Source organism: Lolium rigidum, chromosome 1 (genome assembly GCF_022539505.1).
Source record: "Lolium rigidum isolate FL_2022 chromosome 1, APGP_CSIRO_Lrig_0.1, whole genome shotgun sequence".
In the NCBI taxonomy this organism is placed as follows: Eukaryota; Viridiplantae; Streptophyta; class Magnoliopsida; order Poales; family Poaceae; genus Lolium; species Lolium rigidum.
Genome location: NC_061508.1, coordinates 322,529,596 through 322,541,380, shown reverse-complemented (window position 1 = coordinate 322,541,380; position 11,785 = coordinate 322,529,596). Strand labels below are relative to the sequence as shown.

At 51.1% G+C, this 11,785-nt stretch overlaps 1 protein-coding gene across 1 annotated transcript; it reads right to left on the bottom strand.

Moving 5' to 3' along the window:
- Positions 1-247: 247 nt before the first annotated feature.
- Positions 248-1,135, bottom strand: LOC124662315. The gene has a single exon (XM_047200168.1). The coding sequence runs from the start codon at positions 1,133-1,135 to the stop codon at positions 248-250; it is 888 nt and encodes a 295-aa protein (XP_047056124.1).
- Positions 1,136-11,785: the final 10,650 nt, after the last annotated feature.

The window sequence follows — 11,785 nt, the reverse complement described above, 5'->3', positions numbered from 1 at the left end:
TTCGTGACTAAGAACAACTCACGCTTAAACCCCGGCCTGCATACCTAAGACGCAAGCATCTTGGAAATGCAGGCACATTCAGAGTGTCAAACGGAGTAACAAGAACAGACCAACAAACTTATCCAAGAGCAGCACAAATTCCATCTTCTACTCATCATCATCTACTTATTTACAGTTACAATTGCATTGGTTCGCTACCACTAGTTTCACTACTAAAATCAAGAGATGGAATGGAGATGGATGGAAGCTAGAAGATGTGCAGGGTGTGGATGTTGAGCAGCGCCACCCTGGTCTGCACCAGGCTCCGGAACACCTTCTCGCTGCCGGCCTCGAGCTCCTCGATGCACTCCTCCAGCTCCTCGAGCCTCTCCGCCACCGCCCCCATCGTCTCCTCCTCCTCCACCTGATCCCCGGATCTTGACTTCTTCTTCGTCTTCACCAGGCACACCAGCGCCGCCGTCCGCTTGCACGAGCACGACTCAGCCGCCACGGACGCCACGGACGCCGACATGGCCGCCACGGTCCCGAACAGCGCGGCCGAGGCCGACGCCGTGGCCGCCGCCGACTCCATCAGCAGCCCGGACACTTCTGCCTCCGCTGCGCCGCCCATGAAGCTGAGCCGCGACGGCCGCACCGCACACTCCCTGGCGGCAACTGCGAGCCGCGCGAGCTCCTTGCCGGCCCTGCGCTGCGAGCGCACGGCAGAGGCCAGCCTTGCCCCGTCGCGGCGCCGGACGGCGGTGAGCGCCTCGGCCACGTCCTGCTTGAGCGCGACCACGGACTCCTGGAAGCAGCCGTGCGCGTCAGCGAGGCGGAGGAAGGCGTCGAGCATGCGGTCGCTGGCGGCGCCGGCGCCCGAGAGCGCGGCCTGGGCCTCCGGGAGGTCCAGGAGGTCGCCGAGCGCGGCGTGGAGGGCTTCCACGTGCGCCAGCCCTGCGGCCACCGAGGAGGACGCCGAGGCCAGGCCCTGCTGCGCCCACGCGCGCACGGCCCGGATGTGGGTGTGCAGGTGGGCGAGGATCGGGTGCGAGCGGCACGGCAGGCTCACCGACCGCGCGTGGCACGACGGCGGCGGCTTGGACGACCTGGACGGGCTGAGCGGGAAGGAGATGGATCGCGCGAAGCTGCGCGCCATGGCTAACGGTAGAGTGCTTGCTTGTTGGTGATGTCGCTGCGTGCGTGTGTGCCCGGGTCTCTGTGGCGTCGCTGGCTTGTTAGTAACTTATAAGGAGGAGGATGGAGAAGGTGTGCTGAGTTGGACGTAGTCTGAGGTCTGACAGTGGCACGCGAGCGTGCGTGCATGCATGTGTAGTTGAGGTCACGAGGAAGGAGACGCGTAACGTCCTCAGGTTTTTAGCTGTTCTGTCAGACAAGACAAGTGGCATCAAGTGCAGTGGGCGTGGCAGGATCGTTCTTGATTTCCGACCTCTGTTTGCTGGTTAATTTTATGTCGGTCGCCTGAACAACATCAGATTTGTGATCTCAACACAGGCTGTAAACCAGCAAATTTCCATCAAGATTGAGACACTTCCATTTGAAAATTGGTTGAGCAATTTATGTCTTTTGGAGGGAAAGCTATTCCGCGCACTTTATTGATTGGTAAACAAACTTAATCCCTTGAAGTACATCATTTATGAATTTTGCTAAAAAAAGCAGGAGATCATCATTTCAAACACAATCAACGCGATTAAGAAAACTATGTCAAGCTAGCTCGTGCCACTTTTGGTTTGCTTTTTCATAACCAAGTAATCTCGAGACACAAGTATTCCATGGTTGAAATTTTTTTTATCAAGGACTTGACTCCATCTCTTCACCTTCGCCCTTACACAATACTAAAACTAAGAGGTGAGAGGGAGGTGACCTCGTTCTCCCCAACAACCACCAACAAAATCACATCGTCCCTCTCCTTGGCTGGCCAATATGGTGGCGGGAGGGGTTGGAAACCCTTGAATCCCCATGCCTTCATGTAAATAGGTGAGGTCGAGGTTGCTTGGAGGTGCTATTATGGTGGTGGACAACTGTACATGTCGATGGCGTACGAATCACACACTTGGAGGTTGTAGAGTCCTTCTGTGCCGATTGTGCAACAAGGGTGTAATTTTCTCAATATCCATCTTCGGAGGTGCGAGGTATTTCTCTTTGTCCAAATTAGAGTACTAATGGCGATAATTTTTGTATAGGGTTTTATTCTTTAGAGTATCTCTAAACGGGCCCGCAAATAAAATATTGGCCCTTAAAAACTGATATTTTGTTTTGTTAATCATATTGACCCAAATTTCATATATCATGTCTCCATATTTCAGCTCCAACTTTAAATCACTAGTAATAACTAAATAAAAATGATAGATCTGACTTTGAATAGTGCCAAAGTAGTACCAGTCAATCTGGATTTGAATTTGGTGGCATTATAGACTGGTTTGTCATTTTTTTATATCTTGAGTCATGTGTGGAATTTGAACGTAATTTTTTTAACACATTGTAGATCTGTATTATGTCTACGTCCTGAATTCTTTCATAAACTTCTCAGCATGCTTATAGGCATTACAACCCCTAAAGGTCGATGCTAGCTAGCTCACCCTTTATGCCCACCCATAATAAGAATAGGAAACCATCGAAGGTTCCGTAGCTTATTGTGCGAAAATGCCACCTAATGTAGTACATAATATAGCCAACTGGATTTTCTTACTAAAAAAAGCAGTCCTACTTGTAGTTGCAAATATCGAGGGACAAGTTGGCTGTTGGCCTAATGGCACTACGGATCAGTGTGGATGTGTATGTGTTCCTTGCCAACATGAAGGGCAAAGCGAATGAAGGAGCAGGAGCATGCAGGTAGCACGCACGCAGCGGCGGAAGGACATCGGAACATAGCTAGAGATACTTTTTTTTGGATAAAGAAATATATTAATATTAAAAGATACCAATTACACTCAGTTTATGCAACGCACCACCCTAATGGCACTACGGATGCACACAACCAAAAAATAGAAAAGAAAACTAAGAAACAAAAGTCCCGCTACAGTATCTCGGGTCTAACAACAGCAATACATCCACAACCAAGACAACACCTAAAATACAAACTCTCCAAAAACGACGCCTTCAAGAAGGGAACAATGCTCTAATACCGTTGTCGCCCGATCAAAGATATTAGGTTTTCACCCTGAAGATAGTCCCCGCTCTCAAAACAATACCTCCAACAAGGTCATTACCAGGCACAACCATTTAAGGCCAGACCTTGGGTTTTCACAATGAAAGGTAGGACTCTGAAATTCACCTGTGTTGTCACCCCCACTTTCATACCGCTGCTGTGAAGTCCGGAACACCAAGCAAGTCCCTCAACATCGCGGAGACTTGAACCTCGCTTAGCTAGTCCTCCCATCCGGCCTTCATGAAGTTCTCTTCTTCCGACTTTCATCATTGATCCATAGTCACTTGATGTCAACACAGAAAAAGAGCTTCGCGCCGCTCCCTCCAGAACTAAATGGTCGGAATAAAAGCATGGGTGCATGCGACTGAATACCACCCGATCCAGCAAACTACAGGAAAACGATGCGCTGATGCATTCGCCGACGGAGCCCTCCGGAACTCAACACTCCGGTTAGATGAAAAGGATCGGCATCAGGTAGGTCTTCATCTTCGCAGAAGAAGAATCCTAGGACCACCACCTTCAAACCCGAAGCAGACGAACATGCCCCCACGCCGCCATCCGCTGACCAACGACGACGAAGGAGAATTCGGTGGACGACGGAAGCCACAACCACACCATCCTCGCCCCGCACATCGCCGCCCCCTTCCTCGCGCCGCCAGCAGAATCCGACGATGGATCTCGGCAGGCACAAGATCCAACAGCCGTCGCCACCACCATCCATCGCCGGAGGCCGTGGAGGAGGAGCCGCCGCCGCACATCCAGGGACGCCGCCCTAGACGCGGAGCACGCCGAAGCCGGCGTCGCCACCCCAGCCACCACCGTCGATCGCCGCCTCCAACAACCCCCCGGGCACTTTGGCGCCGGGCCCCGCCGCCACCGTGGCCAGCGCCGACGGCAGCGGCGGAGGGAGAGAAACGGAGGGAGGGGACGGTGGAAGGAGGGAGATCGGCCCCCCGGCGGCGCCCTGGGGAGCGCCACGGGAGAGGTTGAAAAATTAGATGTACGCTGGCTCTAACTATGGGGATATGAAATAAAAAAAAATGGGGAGAATTTCACTTCCCGGGCCTCTGCACCAACTAGGGATGCACACAGCCATTTGACATGAGTACGAAGATTTTTAATCTTGGTTAAGATTAAAGCATAGTACTCAAGATAAATTGCATGAGTACTAGGACTAGCCTAGGCCTCAAGTATAAATGGGAACCTAAATTCGCGTTCGTGAGGATTTGAACTCAGGTCTTTGGAATTGTACATCCACTCCCCCAACCAGTTGAGTTAGGCTCACTTCCCTTTTAAAATGGGAAGAATTTCACTTCCCGGCCTCTGCACCAACTAGGGATGCACACAACCAATTGGTATGAGTACTAAGATTTTTAATCTTGGTTAAGATTAAAGCATAGTCCTCAAGATATAAATTGCATGAGTACCAGGACCAGCCTGAGCCTCAAGTATAAATGAAACCTAAATCCGTATCCGTGGGGATTTGAACTCAGGTGCTGGATTTGTACATCCACGTCAACAAATTCCGAAATAAATTCCTGGGTGTTCATAGGATGTGTATTTACATTGTCTAGAACTTGCAGAACCATATTCGGAATACCGTTAGAGAGAAAAAATAGAGAAATCCCACCTAAATAGTGTACCGTGAAGACGAACACAAAACGACACTATTCATATAGCTATTTGTCTTTTTTGTTTCTCTTTTTATATTTCAACTTTGGTTCTAAAAAATTTAGAGAATGTAAACGCACACCTTGTGAATATCCAAAAATTTGTTTTAAATGTTTTTGACATATACGAAATAAAATTTTGTTAAGCGGTATGATACTGTCATCCGAGATAGGTATCACAAGATATCTTTCCAGAATAACACGATCCGGGAGTCGTGGCTGCTTAACAACGCGCATACCTACGGCGTCCAGATCTCGAGGCTGCCCGCATAGAGTTATTTTTGCCAGATCGGCAGATCGGCAGCTGGCTGCGTAGTACGTCCTGGCACTAGACGCCAATGCTGTTACACCTGTATCAAGCCGGCAGCTACGAGTTCTATATGCTCCTAGCATAGATTACTATTGGCATTCCCTATAGTTGATTAGTGGCTTTTGTGCGATGAGCGTTGTGGGTTGTCCCCTGGCAAGCGAGCAGGGATCTCCTAGGACAGTGATAACTGATGATAATCCTATAATTTGTAAATTTGTGAGCAGGACAGTACATGACATGCCAGCGGGAGAGTGTGCACGCACGGGCGGGTGACGACGGGATTGAGTTCACTCACACATAGATCAAATGGTTGGTCCGCTAGGCGAGGAGGAGGGTGCCACCAGGCAACTTCTCGGCTGGTGTGGAGATGCTTCCCTCGTGTTTCGCGATGGATATCCTACTCGGATGGATCTCGGGCGCAGCCATCGTTGAATTGCGGAGTCGTGCAATGGCATTGCCATCGCCAAATAATTGGCATGTTTTGCATAATGACAGGACTAGTTGACAACCCAATATGTATACCTAAGCTGCAAGTAGCACTTCCTCTATAATCTATATACATAATAACTGTTGGTGATTTACCTAACTTTGTGTATATCACTTTAACACTTACTGCAAATCGAAGGGTGGAGTTTTTTAAACGGGACCAAATCAAGACGGCGCCACCAGTTCTAATTATGAGATTAGTGTCAATTGTTTATCGCAGCTGTACTGCATAGAGAGGAGACTTGCTGGAGAGACGCCGAGAGATTCCACCAAGCCAGTTGGCCACTCGTGCGGGTTGTTCCTACTTAATTCAACCTGCTGAATTGAAGCTAGCCAGAGATCAATGATGGGTCGATACATAGATATAGCAAATGGATGGAAGTGAAGGTCCAGATAGCTTGCACATTGCTGTTAGAGCATCTCCACTCGTTTGCCCTTCCCACGCCCGAAAACCGGGAAAATTTACATCCGGATTGGATATAAATTTGGCGTGGGGAGGAGTAGTTTTCTAGCCGCGTGCTCAGGCGAAGACGACGATCTAAATTTGAAAAACGGAAACTTGACAAACTACGGCTTAAAACGGGCGAATTTAGACTAAATTTAATGATATTTACTATATAGATGGCGAAGTTCATACATAGAGGCCGAATTCGACTATATTTCGAATTTGGCTAGGGGAATACAACTGTAAATTTTAAAACAGGGCGCTCTACATGCCCAAATGGCGGTAGAACACCGTGTAGTCGCCGGCGTCGTCGCCATCGTCGTCGGAGCAGTCGTCGTCAAACTGCGGCGGCGCGGCCTGTCTGTTGCCCTGACCGGCGTCTCCCCACCAGCCGCTGGTGCGAGGCGGGGACGGCGATGGCTTGTACCATTCGCCGTCGGAGGCTTCGAGGTCGACGACGGGGACGGCGACGCCGGATGGAGGTGTCGCAGGCCGGCTGTAGCGAGCGACGTCGTTGGCGGCGGTTGGAGCGGCGGCGCGGGCGGCGAGTTGACTCGCGGCGGCCAGGTCCAGCAGCCGCCGCTGCTGCTCCGCCTCCTCGCGCTCCCAGTCGCGCCTCGACCACTCCAGCGCGGCGTCCTCGGGGAGGCGTTGTCGGTGGGCACCAGGTCCTTGAGCGACCTGGCGATCGCCTCCGCCACGGCGGCATCCTCCGCGCGCTTCGCCTCCTCCTCGGCGAGCTTGTTTGCGGCGGCGTTGGTGGCGGCCGCGGCGTCCTCCTTCTTCGCCGACTTCCTCTTCCGCCCACGCTACGGGGAGGAGGGTTGGTCGCGGATGACGAGGGCGCCGCTGCTGCGCCCTCTGCTCGGCGATGGAGACGCCGGCTCCTTCTTGACGCACGCCGGTGTCAACGGAGACGTCGCCTCCCTTTTCACCGGCGCCAAGGATGGCCGCCGATCCGGAAGACGACGAGCTGGCAGCCATGCGCCGTGGCTGCCAGATGTTTCCCCGGCGGCGGCTGGCCGATGCCCTCGATGGAGGGGGCATCGTCAGCACCGGGAAGTTGCCGCCCTCGATGTGCTCGAGGACGTTCTCCAGCGTCCTATTCGGCGCGCTCCACCAACGCCGACGACCCGCGGCGTTGTTGCGTGGAGGCGGAGGCGGCGGGCCGTCGTAGGCCGCCAGCTCCCGCTCCCACCGCCGGAGGAAGAACGAGTTCCACCTCGTGTAGTTGTCGGGGTGGTGGCGCGGGTCGGCGCGCTCTTCGTCCGTCATCTTCATCCGAGCCTCCTCGATGGCGACGCCGAGGGCGTGGCCCCGGGGCGGCGGCGGGATTGGTACGCCGCCAGCACTTAGCCGCCACCCGCCGCCAGGAGGCCTCGTGTCCGACGGGCAGGGGTACCCCGCCTGGTGGAGGAGGTGCCCCTCCCACGCGTGAGCGACCGGCGGGGGGAAGCCGTTGTTGGCTGCGCCGTCGTCGTCGTAGAACGCCATCGGGAGAGTGGAGGGAGAGTGGAGGGAGAGGGGAGCAGGGATACGCGTTGCGGCGAGCGGAGCGGCGTATATAGGCGCGGCTGGCGCCGGGGATTAATGCCGCGTGGAATGCGACACGTCCGCGGCGAACTGACCGGCGGCAACATTTACTGCGCGCGGAAGACGATGCGTGCGCGGAAGACGATGCGCGTGTCGCTGACCGGTCGGGGGCCACCTCCGCGGCGAAGACGAAACGAAAGCGCGGGAGAGATTTCTCGCCGTTTCGCGCGTTTTCGCTTCGTCCGGAGTCCCCGAGCGCTCCCCGGTAGGCCGGGGTTGGCGTGGGCTCGCCGGATGGATGAAAGCCCAAATCCAGCGAAAAACGAGGAACCAGGGGCGTGGCTGGTCTATTTTTCACCGTCCGGATGAAAAAATAGCACGCCGGAAGCCTGTTCGGGGAGACTAGTGGAGATGCTCTTACGGTTTGGTTCAGGCTTCAGCTAGACTGCCTAGGCTAGTACAGTAATACAGTACCACGTTTTTATGATGGCAGTGCTGGTTCAGAGAGCAAGTAGGCAAGTACGCGCGCGTGGTACGGTTTTGATTCGCATTACTAGACGTACCTGTGTGCATGTGTAGTTCAGGTCGTAAGCAAGTTTTCCAACTGTTCTATCAGAGAAGACAAGTGGCTTGAAGGGTAATGCGGGATCTTTCTTGATTTCTGGACTCAGTTTTCTTGATTTCCTTTTCGAGGTTTTCAGATCGTTCTTCTGGACAAAATCGATCGGGTTTCTGATCTTACAACTAAAACTTTTCCATTTGGAAATTGGTTGACACACTTATGCACGGAGAGGCTCTTTTACATTCATCTCTTCTCCGCCAAATCTCATCTCTTATTCACCAATTCATAACTTTCTAGATAATGCAAGTATTCTTCAAACAAAAGTGTTCCCGTGAGGGAGTAGACTCCCTCTACAAAGTGACATGTGGGAAGGATGCATGCTAGTTTAAACCGTGACAACCGTTTGCCTTCAGTGGTTGGCCACTCCAGTGGCAACTAGGAGGGATGGGAAACACTAGAATCCCCATATCTTCATGTAATTTGGGGCTGGTCCAGGTTGGTAGAAGGTGGTATAATGGACGTGGTGGACATGATGCACGGCCATTGTATGTGTTACCTCCACCAGCATCTGCCCCCCCCCCCCCACCCCCATCGTGTTGATGGCCTACGGATCATGTAAATGAAGGTCGTAGATTCCTGTTGTGACATGTGTGCAACGAGGGTATACTTTTTTCAACATCCCACTTGAAGGGTAGTTGTGTTTTGTTGGTCAAAGTCAGTTTGTAAATAGAGATGACTGCATCGAAGTTTGTTTCTCAAACTCGGCTCCTCCCCAGCCAATCTTTCTCCGATGTAAGTTTAGGAGGGTGGATGGATCTGCTACTCTACTTAGGGGTATAAAATATACTCCTCATGACATGTATTGCATAGAATAGAACACCTAAGAAATTATGAGCTATCCCTTGGAGGAAGATTGGTCACCAATATAGTGTTGTATATGATATCCTTCTTTATTTTGCCAAAAGATGTATTACACAAGCTCGATTATTATAGATCAAGATTTTTTTAGCAAGGGGATAGTGAAAAAAAGAAATATCGACTGATCAAGTGGTCTGTCGTATGCCGCCCTAAAGATATGAGTGAGCTAGGAGTTCATGATCTTGAAGTCAAGAACTCAGCCTTATTAGGTATGGCTTTTTAATTTACTTACTGAAGATGGCGTATGGCAGACCATGCTTAGAAGAAAGTACATCGGTGACAAAGCGCTATCCCAAATCCTTTGGAAACCTGGAGATTCACATTTTTGGGCTGGCCTAAGGGCATCTCCAACGGGGTGACGCAAACGGACGTTGAGCGACCGTTTGCGTCCGCCGTCACCGAAAATGCGTCTGGCCCCTCCTCCAGTGGGGTGACGCAAAGTGACCGGGCCGTCCGCGGCAACGCAAACCTGGCCCAAATATGCGCTAGGTTGGCGTCTAGGCGGATGTTGCGCAGTCGCGGAAAGTGTCTGTATTCGGTGCATCCGGGCCCGATCGGCAGTGACTAGGTAAGCAAAATATTTTTTCATTACTAATGATTGGCCAAAAGGACCATCTTTACAGAGATGGTTAGTAGAGTTAACCTAAAACTACAACGACCGTACCTACTCGCCGTCGCGCGGCCTACTACTGGCCGCCGGAGGGGCGGGCGCCGTCATCGAAGTGGGAGCGCTTCACGCACTCCGCGCGCCGTGCAAGACGGCGATCGGACATCTCGTCCTGGTGAAAGGATCGTATGCCGCACCTAGAGGGGGGGTGAATAGGTGCTAACCAATTTTTAGTTCTTTTTCAATTTAGGCTTGACACAAAGGTAAATTCTCTAGATATGCAACTAAGTGAATTTACCTATATGACAAGATAAGCAACTAAGCAAGATATAGCTACGCAATATAAGAGATAGAATAGGATAGAGGTAACCGAGAGTGGAGCACGCGATGACACGGAGATGATTCCCGTAGTTCTCTTCCTTTGCAAGAAGGTACGTCTACGTTTGGAGGAGTGTGGTTGCTACGAAAGCCAAACCAACAGCCACGAAGGCTCACTCAGATCTCCGGTGAGCAACGCCACGAAGGCCTAGCCCATTTCCACTAAGGGATTTCCTCGAGGCGGAAACCGGGCCTTTACAAGGTTCTTGGGGCACACATCCACAACTGAATTGGAGGCTCCCAAATCTGTAACAATACAACAATCAACAACAACACATGAACACAAATCAACTAGGGAACCAAATAGGAACACTAGCATGAGATCCCTCAAACAAATGAGGGGAAATGAAAAACGCTTCGGTGAGGATGTAGATCGGTGTCTTCTCCTTCGAATCTCCAAAGATCAAGAGCTTTGGTTGGGGGAGGAAGGAGATCTTGCAAATCTTGTGTTCTTCAGGTGGCTCTAATGTTGGTGAAGCTTGGCAGATTTTTCTTGCAATGATTGAGCAAAGGAGGAAGGAAGAAGAAGAGGGGTATAAATACCCCTCCCCAAAATCCAGCCGTTGGAGCTTCCGGGGGGGCCGGATATTCCGGTCTAAGTAAGGGCCGGATAATCCGCCCCCCGGATAATCCGGCCTCAGGTACAAAACCGGGAGAATGTCCGGCCAAATATCCGGCCTCTATCCAGACTTGCTTTTCTTCAGGTCCTTAGCCATTTTCGAGGGGGGCGGATATTTCTGAAATGTCCGGCCCGGATAATCCGGCCTTGGGAAAAAACCGGGACAATATCCGGGCAAATGTCTGGCCCCTATCCAGAAGCATACTGAGCCGCAAATCCTCAAGTCCTTAGCCGAAAAACCGGGGGCCGGATATTTTGGAAATATCCGGCCCAGATTATCCGGTCTGATGATCTTTTTGCTGCTTCTTTTTGACAGAACTGACCACATCCAACACACATAAAAATGTATCTATATAATCCTTGTACCACTTAAACAAACATTAGTGTATCACATACATTGACATCAAACACACAAAACATAATATGAGAGATGTTCTTTCAATCTCCCCTTTTTGGTGTTTGATGACAATATACGGATTTGCAAGAGAATCACTATAGAGACAAGCATGATGGCAAAACATAGAGGCACTCCCCCTACATGTGTGCATATAAGTAATTTGCATTTGAATACAAATACACAACACATAGGAGCGAGGTGCCTCAACACAAGAGGTATCCAACATTGAGCTCTAACAAGAGACATAGACATATATGAAGTTGAGATAGGATGCTAGAAATCATACCCATGTGTAGATATATAATACGGAGATATAGCATCACACATAATATAATAGCCTTGATCTCAACATATAGAAATCCGAAAACCATAACAATGTCTCACACCACATAGCACATAGTTTTAAACGGAACACAAGCAAACCAAATAGTTCAAATAAGAGGGAACACGAGCAATAGAAGAAAGATAAACGCATATGCTTGTGCCCAAACCATGCAAATCCCCGAGAGTCCTAATAGAACACTTCTCCCCCTTTGGCATCGAGACGCCAAAAAGGGGACAAGCGCGATGCTACTCGCCCCATGGAGATCACTCGGAGCCATCTTCATTGTCGGACTGGTACGCCGCTTCTTCTTCTTCTTCTTCTTCATCAGTGTCAGGGGCATCCGGAGAGCGGCGAGTGAGGTTGGACCTTTGAATGCAATCATCAAGATCA

Coding starts and splice junctions, on each gene's coding strand:
- LOC124662315 (XM_047200168.1), bottom strand. CDS start 1,135: ATGGCGCGCAGCTTCGCGCGATCCATCTCCTTCCCGCTCAGCCCGTCC.